Source organism: Rattus rattus, chromosome 4 (assembly GCF_011064425.1).
Source record: "Rattus rattus isolate New Zealand chromosome 4, Rrattus_CSIRO_v1, whole genome shotgun sequence".
Classification (NCBI taxonomy): Eukaryota; Metazoa; Chordata; class Mammalia; order Rodentia; family Muridae; genus Rattus; species Rattus rattus.
The window spans coordinates 56201710-56220291 of NC_046157.1; the positions used below are offsets into that span (position 1 = coordinate 56201710).

The 18582-nt window shown below is 43.7% G+C and overlaps 1 protein-coding gene across 1 annotated transcript in view; it reads left to right on the forward strand.

Annotated features, from left to right (window-relative positions):
• Positions 1–4033: 4033 nt before the first annotated feature.
• Positions 4034–18582, forward strand: part of LOC116898356 — a gene marked incomplete at its 3' end in the record, with an annotated part of 43129 nt that continues 28580 nt past the window's right edge. Inside the window, exon 1 of the mRNA XM_032899672.1 lies at positions 4034–4102. Coding sequence (XP_032755563.1) covers positions 4034–4102 — 69 coding nt within the window. The remainder of the gene's footprint in view (positions 4103–18582) is intronic.

The following is an 18582-nucleotide window of genomic DNA, read 5'->3' on the forward strand; positions in this document are numbered from 1 at the left end:
TGTGACAGTCAAACTCAACTGAAAATTTGATGTGATCCAGACTCATCTAGATGAGAGACAATCTGTGAGGAATTATCTTGATTGGGCTCATTGACATAGGAAGGCCCACCCACTGTGGGCAGCACCATTCCCTAGGTTGGGATCCGGAGTTTATAAAGAGTAGAACATGAGCTGAGCATTCAAATCCCTCTTCTTCCTGACTATGATGCAGTGTGACCAGATGCTTCAAGCTCCTGCCCCTTCCACCTCACCAGACCTGGGTTGCTCTGGAGAACCATGAACTAAAACAAACCCTTCCTTCCTTGTGTTGCTTCTGTGAGTTTTAGCAATAGAAAACTAACATTTCCCTGAACTGGAAATAAGTCAAATGTTCTCCAAATAGCAAGTCATGAACAAAACTTGGTAGGTTCATGGAACTAAATACTATTTAGTGACATGGGGAATGAATTACTGACTCATGAGGAAAAATGACAGGCCTCAAAAAGTCTGTGCTAATGCAAAGAAGTGAGATATGAGTGACTGCATCTTATGTGGTATAATTTATGTGAAATCTCTAGTAACAGCCAAGCTCTAAACAGAGGGAGCAGATCATGGTTGCCTGCAGCTAGGAGTGGAAAAATGAGTATTCCCAAATGGGGGGCAGTGAACTTGTCGTTCTTTGAGGAGAATGTGGTGGGTTTTACTCTTGTCATTTTCAAAAATTTGACTCATAACAGCTATATTTATTTTGAGCACAATGAGACAACCCAAGCATAGATACAATGGATAATAATCAAATCAGGGTAATTAGCATTTCCATCCTATAACTATTTGCCATTTGCCCTACTTTACTTTCCTGTTGCTGTGATAAAATGATTCTCAGATGAAAGCCACGTGAGGGAGGAAGGTTTCTTTTAGGTCACGGTTACAGGTTACAGCCCACGCTGGTGGAGGCCAAGACACCAGGAGCTTAGAGCAGCTGCTTAGGCTGTAGCCACAGTCAGGAAAGAGGAGGAAGGGACATATGTGCTCTGTTCACTTTCTCCATTACATACAGTCCGAAACCCCAGTGCAGGGAATGGAAAACTCGCAAGTCATTTAACCTTTCTTTGCCTCTGGAAAATGGGCACAATAATACTTTATGAAGTAATTACAATTGCTAAAAAAATGGCTTACCAAATGTGAACACGTTTAAAAGGCTGACGGTAAAAATGTATGTGTTCATCGTGATTATTGCTGAGCAAAAACTAAATAACTTTTATCCATAATCTATGGAGAAGGTGTTTAGAAACTAGCATGCAAGGAAACACAGCCTGGGACACCTTCACCTGATGGATTATTGTGCAACCATTAACACATCACTGAATTCTCTACATTAAGAATTGATACTTCAGTCCTTCTTAAAAGGGGGAACAAAAATATTCATAGAAAGAGTATGGAGACAAAGTTTGGAGCAAAGGACCAGCCATTCAGAGCCTGCCCCACCTGGGGTTCCAGCCCATATATATACAACCACCAAACCTAGACAATATTGATGAAACCAAGAAGTGCATGCTGAAAGGAGCCTGATATAGCTGTCTCTTGAGAGGCACAGCCAGAGCATGACAAATACAGAGGCGAATGCTCACAACCAACCATTGAACTGAGAATGGGGTCCCCATTGGAGGAGTCAGAGAAAGGATTGAAGGAACTGAAGGGGCTTGCAACCCCGTAAGAACAACAATACCAATCAACCAGAGCTTCCAGGGACTAACTCCAACTGCATATATAGCAGAGGATGGCCTTGTTTGGCACCAGTGGGAGGAGAAGCCCTTCCCACTGGACCTCCCCCCCCCCAGTGTAGGGGAATGTCAGGGCGGGGAGGGGGGAAGGGGGAGGGTTTAGGGTGTGGGAACACCCTTATAGAAGAAAGAGGAGGGGGATGGGATAGGGGGCTTATGGATGGAAAACTGGGAAAGGGAATAACGTTTGAAATGTAAATAAAAAGTATCCAATAAAGAAAGAGAAGATTGAATAAGTCTCTCTCTACAGAACATCTGAACCTCTAACATTACCGTTTTGGCTTTAAAATGGTTAAAAGTGAAGTTTATAATAATAATAATATTAAAACATTGCCTGACTTCTCTGCTCTCCTGCGCTCTCTCTCTCTCTCTCTCTCTCTCTCTCTCTCTCTCTCTCTCTCTCTCTCTCTCTCTCTCTCTGCTCATCCATAACCAGCTGCTGACACCCCTGCTGCCAAGGGTCTCTTGTGGCTATGCCATCCCTGCAGAGGTAGGCACCTCAAACTATGAGTCAAAAGAAATCCCTCCTCCCTTACGTTGCTGTGTCTAGCGTTTGGTCGCAGTGACAAGCAAAGTTAATGGACAGGCTGCCATTCTTAGTCAGAGGACTGTGAGTCCCTAGACCTGTTGGCTACATAGGGTCATCATGCCTAGTATAGCAGAAGGCTTCCTGAGGACAAGCAAGTGAGCGTAGGAGAGGGAGAGTAGGGGTGAGGGGAGTGTGGCTTGTAATCCAATTCCTGAGGTGACATCCCATTACTGTGGAGAATTCTCTCAGTTAGGCCATGTTTGGTTGATGTGCCTGGGAAGCTCTGCTCCTGTCTGAAGGGAAGCAGAGGAGCAGTGGATCTGAGTGGGGGTGGGGGCAGGGGGAAACTGCAGTTGGGATATATTGTATGAAAGAAAAATAAATAATAATAGTAATAGTAGTAGTAGTAGTAGTAGTAATAATAATAATAATAATAATAATAATAATAATAATAATAATAATAATAAAGTACTAGCTGTTGTTCCAGAGGTCCTGGGTTCAATTCCCAGCACCTGGTGAATCACAACCATCTGTTATTCCAGTTCCAGAGGCTCCAAGGCCATCTTCTGATCTCCAAAGCCATCAGACTTTCATGTAGTGCCTATGCACGCATGCAGGCAAAACACCCATACACATAAAAGTAAAAATAAGATTAAAAAATACCCTATGAGAATAAGAGTTTGGATCTCCAGCACCCATGCAAATGCAGGACGGGTGTGGTGACTCACCTGCCATTCTGCAGTTCACAAAATGGAAACAAAGAACCTCTAAATAAATAAATAATAAACTAGGTTAAAGGGTAAGCTCTGGGTTCAACTGAGAGGTTCAGTTTCAGTGAGTAAGATACAGATAAATCAAAAAAGATTCCCCATGTCAGCCTCGGGCTTCCCTATGCACACACTCATGTGTGCACATACACCCGACATACACATGTGGCTACATAGATACATACTACACAAGAATGCCGCAACATAGACACGTGCAAAAGCTTTTTGAAATGAGTGTATTACCCTATGAAATTCACTCAAGCACACAAAGATTTCACACACACGCACACAGAGAGAGAGAGAGAGAGAGAGAGAGAGAGAGAGAGAGAGAGAGAGAGAGAGAGAGAGAGAGCGCACTCGGGTTACCACCCAGGCTCCTGTGTCTTCTCCAGGTTGTATCTTGCTCACAGATTCCAACAGTGTCGCAGGAAATCGGTGTATTATGGGTGCAGGGGAGGTATTGCTGAACCATAGCACAAGCTCTAAACACCAAAGCAAGCGCTGTAGTGTGCGAGGTCAGGAGGAAATATCCGTTCAGAGTCCACACAAGACACGATGACAAACTTAACCCGGGGGCTGAACATAGTTTGGTTAACCGGCGGTGTGCAGAGGGGGAGAGTGGGATAAAGAAGCTAGAAGAGTTTAAAATACAGAGATCTCATAGAGTCAGGGGGGACGGGGAAGGGACAGGGGGTTTGTGGAGGGGAAACTGGGAAGGGGGATAACATTTGAAATGTCAATACATAAAATAACCAGTAAAAAATGAAACAAGAAAAAGGAAAAAAAAATACAGAGATCTAGGACTCTACAGGCAAGAGAGGGAGCACAGAGGACCGGTAGACATAACGCTTACAGGAAGAAGGGAGCTTTTAATGCGCAGGCGTGAAGTCAGCCTGCAGAGTAAATGTATCGGGAGTAAATGTATCTGTTTCCTACGTTTCTCCTCTCTATCTCCTGCATCTCTTCCCATTGGGAAAATGCAGTTGGCAGCTGCTAGAGGGGAAGCTGTGGATGTGGTCCGGATGCCAATTGCCTGCCAGACACAGGTGAGCTGGAGAAGGGAGGAAGCATAGTGGCTCTGGAAACTCTCCATCCCAGACCAGTACGTAGCAGTTCTTCACACCAAAGCATCCAAGAGCGGGCAGACCTTAGTGACTTTAAGTTACAGAAGTAACGTGTTCACAGCGAAAGGTCCACTAAGAAGCAAATCCTGACGAATAACTATTTTTGATTCTGCGGGAAGCAAACCGGGCTCTGCAGAGCAAGCCATGGACAATGAATGGGTCATTGATCAGTGACATCATGACTTAGGGAAGATGAATGGAGCTGAGTCCTGGGACACCTGGCTGTAGGAGATCACAAGCACAGAACTGAGCTGGTCTCCAAAACTCTTCAAGGTCTCCTTTGCATACTACCTGAGTCAGGGGTCTTCCTTCAGTGACTCTTGGACCCTAACACTCAGTATGGAACCACGATCCAAAAGAACACTACTGAGCCACTAAAACAATTGTTGTCTTATGTATGTGCACCAGTGAGATGAGGAGGCTGCTAGGGCATGTTAAGAATACCTATAAAGGAAATATAAATGACTCACAGCAAGAGTGGATATGTACGTGGAAATACATGTACATTATTATATATAATATATAATATATGATGTATAATATATAATGTATGGTGTATAATATATAATATATAATGTATGATTTATAATATATAATATCTTATAGTATATATTGCATAAAACCATAATTTAGATGATATAATTTTCTGGAAGGGTAGCGAAGATTTTTGAAAGAGGTTATCTGTGGGGCGGCAGTCCCAAGATGGCCCCCGGGACTGCAGCTAAATCTCATGACTAGCACCTGACTTCCTCACACACCTGAAACTAGCCAGGTCCATTGTGAGAGCTGCGCAGGTGCACCATGACGCAAGATCAGGCCATGTGACGTGGACCTATGAACTGAGATTAGGCAGTCTGGACTGAGGAGACAGAGTTGAGGGAGGATATAAGGGAGTGTGCTCGGGGGCAGAGAGAGAGAGAGAGAGAGAGAGAGAGAGAAGAAAAGAAAAGAAAGATTGTTGCTTGCATGCAGAAAGAAAGGTTCCTGAATAAACTGCTTTGAGAAGAACGTCGTGGTGTTGCTCCTTTCTGCGGGACGGAGACAGAAGCGACAGTTATCCTTAGGGAATGACGGGAGGGTGGGGAGGATGATCAGAGGAGTACACCATAGGACATTTCAGATCACTCAATATTAAAATATCAAACATAATTTAACAGATAGTTTGACACAATATTTAACATTGTTTACCAGAGATGTAATAATACTATGGAAAATACAAGTGTTGTTGACGGCATGATAAAATGCACACCTAACAAAATTATAAAATGGTTCTTAAAAAGAAACACCAAATAAGAGAGTATAAGCTTAGTTTACTAAGGGATATTTCAAACTTTGAGAACGGACGCCATTTTGTTATATAGAATCCTGACCTCGGAGAAAATGCTCAAGTATATCTGGGATGAATTTTGAAGGTTTAAAGTATAAAAATAATTGAGAATGCCAAACGTAAAAAGGTATGCTTCTGTCATTAGGTGCACTAAAAATAATCTACAGAGAATGTTGGCCACCACTGAGTATTCTAGAAAACATATGCACTAGCATTGTTTGAAAACAAGTTCTGAGTCCTTCTTTTCTTTAGCCAGCAAAGAACTTGATTCTAGGAACAATTTGAAAGCTGGAGGTGTTGGCTTTAAACATGAAGATAAAATGTTAGTCCCCCAGGCTAAATGGTCTAGGCAGAGATATCTGTGTATGCAGCCTTCCGATAGGGACGAGAGGGATGGATGGAAATCACATGACTTCTAGACTTGGGAGGGAACCTCAGGTTTCTAAAACCAGGAACAGGAAAGGGAAAGAAATGTTTGTTTGAGGCAGTGTGGACTCCCACCCACATGACTCTGCACAAAACAAAACCCTTATAACAATTCTGTTTCTTGTTGGTGACTAAAAGAAAAGTCAAAACCCTTATCTGGCTTTTAAAGAAATATTACCCAACTTTCTTCTTGGAAGAAGAAATTAAATTATCCAAAATAAGTACATTGGAAACTTAATGGAGGTGGCGAAATAAACCCCTCCTTTGTGAGTGAAGATTCCACATTGTGGTAGCTAATAGTAAATACATTAAAATATAGGATATACTGAGTGGAGAATTGTCTGCTAAAAAAGAGAAAAACTTAGATAAAATCCTCTGGACAATCCTTTGAGTAAAAGACAAAGTTCTACAAGAAAAGATTACCATGTAGCGGTGTATACTCTACCTTTTGCTGACTGTCTCTTGTTCCTGACAGGAATCACTATGTAGCCAAAGGGAAAGGCAATTCTTACTCTTGAGTAATTTACACATGTAGAATTGAGCCAGGGGCCTAGAGCAGCATCTGTCTACCCTGGAGAGGCAGCGAAGCCGGTGTTTTTAGAAGAGGCCACATTGGACTTTGTTACTGTGTCTTCATCTTCCTTTTCATTAGGATTTTGGAGTTTAAGGAGTTTTCATGAGGACATCCATAAGACGGAGGAAGGACTGTTGCCCATTTTTCATTTTGAATAACCAATTTAAGGTTTGACTTTAAATGTGAGGTGTGCCTATTGCTATAAACTCCTGTGCTATTTCTCAGTGAGGGGGGGAAAAAAAACCCAGGGATTCCTGAGAAGTGATTAAACTATTTGTCACTCAAGCATCAGCTTTAAGAACTGGAGCTTGGATCCCCAACACCCACATACATGCCAGGCAGGCTTGGTAGCTTGGTGTAATCACAGATTGCTGCAGGCAGAAACAAGGAGTTCCCCAGAGCAAGCTAGGTAGCTAGACTAGACATATCGGTGAGCTCTGGGCTCAATTAAGAAACCTTGCCTCAATGAATTCCGTGGAAAGAACTCCATAGACCAACCTCAGACCTGCCCACATGCATGCCCACACATGCGCACATACATATGAACATAGTCACCTAACACATATTACAAAGAGAAAGGAGTGGTCAGCCTCAAGTTCACTTTCCTACTTAACATTTTGTAGGTCTGGAAAGTGAAGGGTTACTCTGTTTTCTCTGGAGAAGAGCCTAAGTCTCTGGACCTTTCAACCTGAATCAATCAGAACACCTGTTCTTTTCAACCTCAGAAGACTTCAGCAAGAGACGGCTTCACTCGGCCTCAGTTGCAAGAACCAAATGGCCACCATGCCCATGATCCCATGAGCAGTGCTATATGCCTGCTTACATAAACTTAGGGCCAAGTAGATATTTGCAGCCTGGCTTTTTATTGCCCATCTCCCTACTCTCAGTTTCTCGTATTTGGACAGTTTAGCTTACCGAAGATAATCCTCTTCACTAAGTCTGTAGAACTAATTCTTTCCCTCTCATAACTCCAGTTTTTACAATGAATGGATAACTTTTAACTAGCAATTGTCTATACACAGTTGGTTCTTAATGCATATATTCACATATTTAAAAGTATGCTCTGGGGATTCTTTTCATGAGCCCTTAGCCTCACAATTGTCAAGAAGCATCAACTAAAGGCCAGGACTGTGGCAAATGCCTACAAACCTAGGACTCACTCTGGAAGCCTGAGATGATCTGTAGATTGAAACCAGCCTTGACTTCAGAGTTATACCAGCTTATATTACATTCTCTCTCTCTCTCTCTCTCTCTCTCTCTCTCTCTCTCTCTCTCTCTCTCACACACACACACACACACACACACACACACACACACACACATACTTGGGATGGCAACAGGGCTGGATAGGGAGATACCTCAGTTACTCAAGTTCTTGCTACCGTCCGAGTTCCAACCTCTGAAATCCACAGGAAACCTGGGATATGCAGGTTGGAATTCCAGTTCTAGGGACATGAGAGGATCCCAGGGGCTTACTGACCAGCCAGTCCAGCCAAAGAGATGAGCTTGAGGTGCACTGAGAGACCCTGCCTCAAAACTGAGGTAGAAAACAAATGTGGAAAACACCTGGTGTGTGTGTGTGTGTGTGTGTGTGTGTGTGTGTGTGTGTGTGTGTGTGTGTGTGTGTGTGTGTGTGTTGCTTCCACAGGCACCTGTACACTCATTAATCCACTCCTGGGAACTCTCAATATTCTCTCTCCCTTCCCCTCCCCACTCACTCTCTCTCTCTCTCTCTCTCTCTCTCTCTCTCTCTCTCTCTCTCATACACGAGGAGGAGGAGGGGATAGACAAAAGAGAAATTTTAACTAGGTAGAAAAAATGAATTTTATTTACACTCATGGGACATTTCTCAAAACTGTCAGAGCTACATGACTCTGTCTTTACATGATGGAATCACTCAGGTGAAATAATGTACTACCTTTAAAAGTAGCTATATTTTCTTCCTAAAATGTTTTTATAATTTAATATCTATTTGGCAGGTTAAGCTTGTAGGCTCAAAATAAAACATATGTGTGTTACATATATACATTTATTATACATATATTATTAGATGATATATTACATTATCCACACACATTTGCTTTAGTTTTTAACATGTAACTGACAGGGCAAAGGATTCATGAACCAATTCTGTGTAAATGTAATATCAACTAATCAATTTTAGCCTGGGCCTTCCGATCTAGATAATTATAACATGTCCACCTCCTCACCTGTTCAATTTGATGTGACAATAGTAAGGAACCACACACCCCCATATAAGCAACCCCTAATGACACAGCGAGCTTACTTCTGTTGTTCTAGTTTGGTAAACAGCTCTGAGAGACAGCTGGGGATGGCACCAAACGCTCAAGTTTGTTCTAACGTTATGGTGGTTGGAGGGGTTGTGGTTTTGGTGGGTGACGTTGCAGAGATGGGGAAAAGCCTACAGGTTCGCTCAAAGTTATCTGACCGAGATCTGCCGGAGGTGGGGGAGGGGGCAGGGTGAAAGTGTGTAGCTGCTTTGTAGACTTGCAAAGGACAGAGAATGCGCAGCGATGGCTACTTGGATCAGGGCTAAGAGTTTAAGACTGGATCTTCCGTTTGTTTACAGGAACCTATGATTAAAACGAGTTCACCCTCCTCAGCCGCCAGGATTAATGCCCCCGTAGAGCAGGTCTGAGCTGTTTCCAGGGGCATGGCGCAGGCAGGCAGGCTGTTGAGAAATGCAGCCTGGTGTGCACAGGATTCCCGGCATAGGTAATTAGAGCGGATGGTCCAGTTTCCAAGAGGATCCAAAATTACAGAGAAAGAGGCGCATGTGGGGTCTGGGCTTGCCCAGCTCCGTCACGGTTTCCTGCCTCTCTGGTCTGAGGACTTGCTGGCTGGGATGAGCACTTAGGCACGCGGACAGGAAAAAGGACCACAGCTGTCAGCAGATTCGAAACTTAGCTGCTTAGAGGTTTTGTTTTATGCGTTTCCCGTCTACCCTTGGGAAATATAAACACACCATTGCTCTTTTAATCACGTAACTAGGAAAGGAATCGTTTCAGTTCTCTAGCCTGAACATCAGCGTAAATCAAAACAGCACCCTCTACCATGTGCCGCGTGTAGTAATGACCAAAACAAACTTAGAATGAAGTGTGGAGAGAATCCTCGTCATTCTGTGGCACTGGCCTTTCTTGCGTTGTATGACTTCCTCTGGACTCTCGAGACTTTGCCAAAGCCTGGGTTAACAGCGCACAAGCACGCTTTCCTTTGCAAATGCCATCGCTCTACAGTGGTAGCAAATGCTACTTGGTACTCCTTGGCTCAGGTCACAGACCACTATGTGTTAAGAACTGCAGCGTCTTTACTGTATGCACAAAATTTTAATTATCGAAAACAAACGCTTCATATTTCCCTCTCTTCGTTCCTCGTCACCAAGTCTTACTGCTTACCATTGCATTTCACTGTGTTAGAATGCTTGAGTTTCATTGAACTGAGAATGGGGTCCCCATTGGAGGAGTTAGAGAAAGGATTGAAGGAGCTGAAGGGACTTGCAACCCCATAAGAACAACAATACCAACCAACCAGAGCTCCCAGGGACTAAGCCACTACCCAAAGACTAAACCACTGTCCACTACACATGGATAGACCCATGACTCCAACTGCATATGTAACAGAGGATGGTCTTGTTGGGCACCAATGAAAGGAGAAGCCCTTGGTTCTCCAAGGCTGGACCCCCAGTGTAGGGGAATGTCAGGGCAGATAGGCAGGAAGTGGGGGGGATGACTTGGGGAGGGAAATGGGATGGGAGCTTATGGATGGGAAACCGGGAAAGGGAATAACATTTGAAATGTAAATAAAAAATATCCAATTTTTAAAAAAAAAGAATGCTTGGGTTTTAAAAAAATGTTAGAAGTTGCTGACTTGTGTTTCATGAAAAAGTCATTAAATGAATCTTGGATGAATTAAATGTTAGAAACTGGAAAGGGCTTTCTAACACCCTCTAGAATGGCACGAAGCACACTTCTGCCATTTTTCCCTATGGATGTATGCAAAGCACTGTTCTCCGCAACGATGATCATAGAATCAAAACTACGATCAATTCGTTAAATGAGGAAGATGTTCCCCACCCTGCAGTACCAGATATCTTGCCGAGAGTTAGTTCTTTGTGTAAAAATAAACAAACATGTCTAGAATGCGGAAGTCATCAGAGTTATGCATATATCAAAGGGGTGTTTTAAAATAAATTTATGATTTCTTATCAGTAAGTGTTTGATTTATAGAGTTTTTTAGCATATGCCTGCATCTTTGGATTTGCATAAACTGTCTCTGTGAAGAAGAATGCAGGTAGGAAAGACTTATAAAACCTTGCTCTAAAGCAACACTTGTATCCATCCCAACTTCTTGTGAATAACACCCAGGCTTAGGTTCCTTTTTGATGTCCAAAGAGTAAAGAAAAGATGAGAAAAAAAACCTCACTGCAGTGAGTAAAGCTAAAAAACGAACTGTTCCACATATTTAGGAAGCACAGAATAAACTCAATTCACTTCTGTGTGAGTTGTATTTTCAAGCCACACAATCTATATTTCTTCCTTAAAGAGGATTGAAATACAATGACTATCCTATGTCCTCTGTGTTTCCCAAGCTTTGGATAGTCAGTAATGTTACCTAGGAATTCGAGGATGGGATGGTCAATCTCAGATGTCAACCTGAGACCTAGAGTCACCACAATGATGGCCCTCTGGGCATACCCGTTAAAGAGCTTGGTTAGTTTACTGACACAAGACCTGCCCACTGTGGGCTACATTTGGAATCCCGGACTGTATGAAAAGGAGGAAACTCACAGTGCACCAGGATTCGCTGGTCTCTTCTTCCTGACTGATGACGCTATGGGAACAGCTGTTGCAGATCTTGCTGACTTGACTGCGTCACCTTGACGGCCTGTCCCTTGGAAGGTAAGTCACAATTAACCTTTGCCTCCTTAAGGAGCTTTTGTCAGTGTGTCTTATCACAGCAACAGGAAAGTATGGAAAATGGAAATTTACCGTAGGCTACCCCCTTAAGTCTAGAGCTGGTCCACCTCCTTTGAAAACATGGTGCCTATATGTCAAGTTGTAGCAAGCATTGTTTTAAAGAAAAGTGTGTCCTCTGCGTGAGTTTGCAGGTATTTAAAGGAAAACACAGAGAAACGGTCGAGAAACGCCATTGTTTACAGGGTGAGCTGGCCTAAGCCCTTTAGAAAAATTCATACATGTAAACTATACCTGATGTCTCTGAACTATTTAACTTTTACGAATCACCAAGTTTTCAAGCGGGTTGTTTTGAAACCTAGTGTCAGCCTCTTAAGTCCCCCAAGGGCAATAGTACGCCTCAGAATTGTTCATTTGCTGGCACGCCCAGCACTTAGAAATGTGTCTGGCATGTAAAAGGGAGCTGGATAAGTGTTTTTATATGAGCGCTGTCATACATGGGAAGAGAATGAACTTGATCTGGCTAGCCAAACAATCTAGTAATTCATCCAATTTGATGAAGCAAATTCCCCAGGCCTCTTGCTCAAGGACAGGTTACATAAGGAGGCTCTCCCTGGCTGTGGGACTTGTCTGAGAATTATCAAAGGTGTCAGCTTAACAAAGACACCTCAGAAAATTAGCTCAAGAAGCCATTGTCGTCCATACATCTAAGGATACAGCACATTCTGACAGAGAGCCGTGACTCATAATTTCAGACTCCACTGATGAACACAATCCTTGAAATTCTTCCTTATGCCATCTATGGGTTTGAAAATACCATGAAAGCAGCAACAAACACATTCACATCATAACTGCACATGTGAGCTAGATTCTCCCAGGGGAGCGTCCTCATCCACACATGTCAACATCAATGCATAGCTACACTGGAAAAGATGACTCTTTCTGTTGTTGAAGTGAGGAGTTAAGAGACGTGAGTGATTCATAGTGGCAGCGGAAAACTAGGAAATACTGGGAATTAAGATGAGACGGACCAGCCAAGCCCTAGGATTCTAAGAAACCAATAAACAACTGCTCTGCAATTAGAGGTGGTGCCTCCACTTGCCTGGCACACTTTTTGGACAAGCCCAGGTTGAGGCAGGATAGGGGAGGAAATGGGACAGAAGCTGCAAACAAGGAAGGGGAGGAGGAGTTCATTTTTAAAATAATGACACTCGTGTGGATGGCAGAAGAGGTATTACACAGGCAGAAAATCTATCAACTTGACTGTAGAAGGCCAATCTAACCATGCCTGTAAGGCAGCCCACTATCTCTTAAGAGAAACTTAAGCTTAGACTAATCTTCACTCTGTATAAACTAGAATTGTCTTACACAGTAATAACCGCTTCTCAAGTGTGGGCTATGGAATCAAGGAGCCATTGTCAGCTGAGCTTCACAGCTGACCAGATGAGCAGGCTTGCATGAGTCACAGCTCTCCGTAAATCAGGTGTCCACCCTTCACAGTGGACAACCCAAGCATAGGGCCTGGCCGAACGGATAATGTCATCAACAGTAGCTGCTGCTTCATATCTTGTGAGTGGAGTGTGAGAAACCCCAGGCTTAAATACCGGTAAACACGGTGGTAGGGACAATAAAGTATAGCCCATAGCACATGCATCACAAAACTCGCTTATTATCTTAAAGAAGAGCCAACACAACCAAATAATTATGGGAGGATTTGCTTTGCTTCATTAGGAAAGCTTTTTTTAAAAATATATATATATGCTTAAAGTTGCTTTAACTTCTGGAAAGAGAATGATCGTCTCTGATTCTTCAACACCAAAATCTGACTTGCCCTCTATTTTTAGGTTGTTATGGGAACTCTTTGTCATTGGTCAGAAAACAATCTTCCTTCTCTATACCTAACAAAATGTTAAAGTCAAGAGAAACAACTTTATCGTCCAAGCTTCATATCAAGTGAAAAAGACTCATCGAAGAGCAGAAAATAAGGTTCGGTGGTTAAAACTGCATATTGTTCTTGCAGAAGACCTGAGTTTGTTTCCTGACACCCTCACTGGGTGAACTCATAACCACCTATAAGTCCAGCTCCAAGGGATCTGATGCCTCTAGTCTCAGCAGGCACCTGCACTCACACGCACACACCTACAGGCATACACATAATTAAAAGTAATAAAATAAATCTTTTTTATTCGTTGATAAATAGCAAGATAATATTGAAGAAAAATCCACAGGTAGCAAATCCTAACTGGACAGATTCTGAATCAGAATGTCTATTCTTATGTCTGGCTTTCTGTCTTCTACTTCCTGGACCTATGTTGGGGCCAAGAAGCCCAGGTCTCTGCTTGTGCCCATGCCTGTGTCTTCTGGCCAGGCTCCAAACCACAGCATTTCTGCATCTGCAAATCACTACCTCAGAAGCAATGTGAAGAACACGCAGACATTTAGATGCCAATGCAATCTAAAGCAGTGAAAAGACAGACATGAGGAAACCGGAGAAGAACTGAAGGAAAAGGGGAGTTGGTCAAAGGCAGGTCTAAGGGGATCTCAGGGAATTAGTACCTAGACAGACTTATCTCCTAGCAGACCCTCCCAAAACATGAAAACCGGAGACTTAATCTTTCCTGGCTTTTCTGAATAACAAGCACCCAAAGACTGGCAAGGCAGATTTATGGTCCCAAGGCTTCCATCCAGAGCCGCACCTTCCTCAAGAAGGTACTTGTCTAACACATTAGGCTGATTGATGGATGGCATCATCACTCTTCCATGTTGACTTTTTCCCAGTATACGCCACAGTCCACTTCTGGGAGACTCGTGGTTTCTTTCCATGGGTGGGCTATATTTCTCTGTCACATGGTCAGACTTGACCCTAGGGCCTTTCTAAGTTAAAGTCATATGAGCAAAGATGATGAAGGCCCTGTTCCACACAAATATTTTGAAGCACTGTTCGGTCAACTCTGTCTTTTTGTTTGTTTATTTGTTTGTTTGTTTGGTTGGTTGGTTCTGTTTATTTCTCTCTACCACACCAAAAAAATTATCATTTTCTAATATGTGCTACCAATGTGATGGTTTCTAGAAGGAGAATACACTGGGAGCAGCACTGTCATGGCCGGTGATCACCACATCTCATGTAAATTCGAAAAGAGAATTTGTTCATGTGAGCCCTGGGGCTCTTCTGACTGTTACCGCAGCTATGACTGACTAATATGTTCCATCACCAAAGACATCCATAATTCAAAAAATTTGGATTTTATGACTTAAAGAAGAGGTAAACAAATTTAGACAAGGTTGGTTCAAGGCTCAGGGCATGTAAACAGAAATTATTAGGGAAAAAAAGATTTTGCTATCCTAGTAAAACTGAGATTCTATTCTATAAGACATAGTTATATGAAAGGTCACCAGCTCCGGGAGTGTAGGAGTCACCTAGAAAAGGATTAACTTTCAATGAATGGGAACCAACATAGTGTTGTATTCCCTTCACTACAATCTATTTCTTAGATTAATTCTAAATGTTCTTATGGTGAATCAACTTTTCCTCCATTCTAGGAATCCAATGAATGAACACACACACACACACACACACACACACACACACACACACACACACACACACACACCTGAAAGGCACTGAAAACAAAGTGTTTTTTTGGCTCAAGTTCTTGTAACTGCCTTCACAGCCCCGCCTCTTCCTTTCAGTGTATTTATTTACCAGGCTCTTTGACAGCTGCTGAGCCAGTGGCCTTGGGCTGTAATTAAAGAAACTTTAAAAACTCAAAGTTAGCACTTTTTAAAAAAGAATCAATTAAATAGTGCTTTAAAAATATGTCAAGAAGCCAAGACCAACCAAGGTCCTATCTACCTGGACACTCTCAGGGAGCTCAGTGTGGACTGAGAAACTGGACCTCCAGGCAGTGAGGAACAAGGCTGAGCAGGGGTGTGGATTTGTTCTTAGAGTGCTGCTGATGAATCCAGAAAGGACAGTAGGGGTAGAAAGCAGACTTCAAACCCCATCCGTTAGCAATCTGAGCTTCGATGTGGGGTGTCGGTCTCACATGGACAGCCAGCAAATGTACTGAATTGCACAGTCAGACAAAATTCCCCCATCTCTGGAGGCAATTGTTCTTCTAGAAGATTTGTAAAAAGAGGATTCACTCTTGGCTAGACCAGCTGGCAAGGATAAATCATGCGCTGGCTCTCAAAGAGTCTGAGAAAAGGATGAGTCAAAAGATCTTCCTGGCAAGCACAGCCCGATGGGGACGGAACCATTGGTGATTGCTCAGCAAGAATGTCTGACCACTGGACAGCCACAAGCCAGAAAGCACACTGGTGCTCCTGGCGGACCAGTCCTCTTCTTTAACAGAAGAAAACAGCCAAGAGGTAAAGCAAACGACCCGAGGCTACACAGCCAGCAAGAATATGGAGGGCGCAGAAATGGGAGCTAAATCGCTGACTGTGGTGAAAGATATTTATTAGTCTCTTTCTATACTTGCCTTTTCTCAAAAAAATAAAAATAAAAGGGGTTTGTGTTGGTATTCTGTCTAAGCTCCACCCCCACAGCTACCAGGCAACAGCCAGGTATGCTCCGCCCCACGGTTGCCTGGCAACAGCCAGCTGTGCCTGACTATAAAGGGGGCTACTTGCCTCCTCCTCTCCCTCTTATTTCTCTCTTGCTCTCTCTTGTTCTTCCTCTTCTCGTGCCCTCTTTGTCCCTGTCCCTTCTCTCCCCATCTCCCCCTTTCCTCCCACGTGCCCATGGCCAGCCTTTCCTTCTTCTACTACTCTTCTTCTCTCATTAAACCTTTCCACGTGGAACCATGTTGGCTTGGTGTACCTTGTCTGGGTGCTGGCTGAGATGTTAAACACCAACAATGTGCAGGCTCAGGTCAGCAGGTGTAGAAGTTGTGACTCCAAAAGGAGACACTCAAGAATCTGAAACACGTGATATCATCAACAAAGACACCTTCAGCTCAGAGTTCCCAGAAAACACGGTATACCATTATATAGAGACCATCTATGTGTGTGTGCGTGCGTGTGTGTGTGTGTGTGTGTGTGTGTGTGTGTGTGTGTGTGTGTTGGTATGAGGGGCAGGGGATAAACCATGTGCTATCTTCAAACAGCCTTGGAATACGCAAGCCATCACAAGTTCATATGTTTGCGATGAACAACTACTGGAAAGGTCCTCCCCTCAAAAAGTTTTGTAAATGTAAGTAGGATACATCACAGCCCACGGGGGCTGCGGTAGGGAAAGCAGGGGAGTGGGGCGGAAGGGGCCCCAGAGGAAGGAAGAGGAGGGAGGTGCCTAATACAAACACCGACAAACAATAAAAACAGAGAACTTTAAGGCGGTGAGTACAGCTAAATTAAGTTCTTGTATGGAAAGGAGGCTAAAGGTCTCACTTAACACAGGTGCACGGAGAGCTGTTCTAAAATGCTGGAATGGTCTTAGAAATACATAGAAAATGGGAATGTCTGAAACTCTCTCTGTCTGCTGTTTGCCCTGCTTTCATTTCCTCCCCTAAACACATTCTAAGCACACATTCAGCAAGATCCAACCAATTTACAAGCTCAACACACAGCTTCAACCATCAGAAGGGCAACTCAGCGTCACCGTGTAAGTATTGTGAGCTCCTGGTGGAAGGTGGGCTTTACTCCAGCAACCTGGTTGCCTCTGGGTTTCACAAATTGAGCTTAGGAGTGTGTGGGGGCGGGTGAGGAGAGGGGAGGGGGGTAGGGGGAAGTCAGTTCTTCAGTGCACACTGGGAAACATTCCTCTTGCTCATCTTCCCTTCAGTACCTGGACCTACTGGTGTGTCTTTGTCTTTTTGAAGCCCAAAGCAAAGCAGATGATACAAGAGGACACAGGCTTGAACCTACATTAGAAGGAAATTTATAGTAATTTCCTGCCCCATCCCCCTGCTCCCTGCATGCAGCTCCCACTTCAAATCATAAACCTGCCCCTTAAAGGAATTATAGTCCAAGAGGGAAAACAGCAAGCAGGACTGGGTCACCATCAGTAAATGCTGACCTAGGAGGTACTGAGCTGAATCCCCCAAAGCCACCAAGGGAAAACTAGCCATGATGATACATGTTTGTAATCCCGGTGGTGAGGAGTTGAACACGGGTATTCTAGGTATCCAGGTCTACTTGGCAGCCATGGGCCAGTGCCTGTCTCAAGGAAAGCAGGTAGGTAGCACCCAAACGACAGTGCCTCCACAGGCACACTGGTGTACCCACACACATGAATACACACCAGCACACAGACCAAGTTAAACGGGCTCCTATGTGACTTCATACGATAGTGCGTTACATACTGAGGAAAGAAACACTGGTGTTCAGGTTGGTTTGAAAAACTGCGTTTGTCAGAAGAGCAACGCGATAGCCAACTTTGGATCCCACATGTGGTACAGGTCAGACAGAGGCTGTGTAGCCCACACACAACCCATGAGTCCTGCCTGGCCCATGAGTCATCCTCCCTCAGCAATGTGGGAAGAGCGAGAGTCAGAAAAACCATGTTGGCCAGTTTCATTTCCCACCCTGCTCAGGAAGCAGTTATAAAACGCCCCCAAAAGCGATGCTTTAAAGACTCCTGGGTTCCTCATGATTGCCTCATGGGAAAATAAGAAAGTAGATGAGTTTAAAACTCTTTGGGCTTGGAGTTTTCCTCTAAAGCTCTCCCGTACATATGTGTGGCAGGCTAAATTCTATTCTCCTACCTTTCCTCAAGGGTGGATGTTTAAGTCCTGAAAACTCCCCACCGGCCGTACAGAAATCCCCACTGACCTTCTCCTCAGAATGTTAGTGCTTGAAAACAAAGCTTCTGCAGGTAACTAGGACAGAATGACGTCATTAGATGGGCCCCAGTTGAATCCCACCAATAGCCTCATAAAGAGATTAGAACACAGACAGAAAGGCAACCATTGACCAGCCAGAGAAAGTAGCCTCAGACAGAAATCAGCCCTGTAGATCCTTCTATCGTGGACTTCTGGTCCCCAGCACAGGGAAACAACAAACTCCGGTAGCGTAAGCCAAGGATGTAGGGTCTGGGAAGCCTGACTGAGAAGTCAGATTCCTAAGAATAATGAGAGGAGATGACAATCCAAGCTGGACTCCAGTGGCTGAGAGACACAACATTCTGCCAACCACAGCA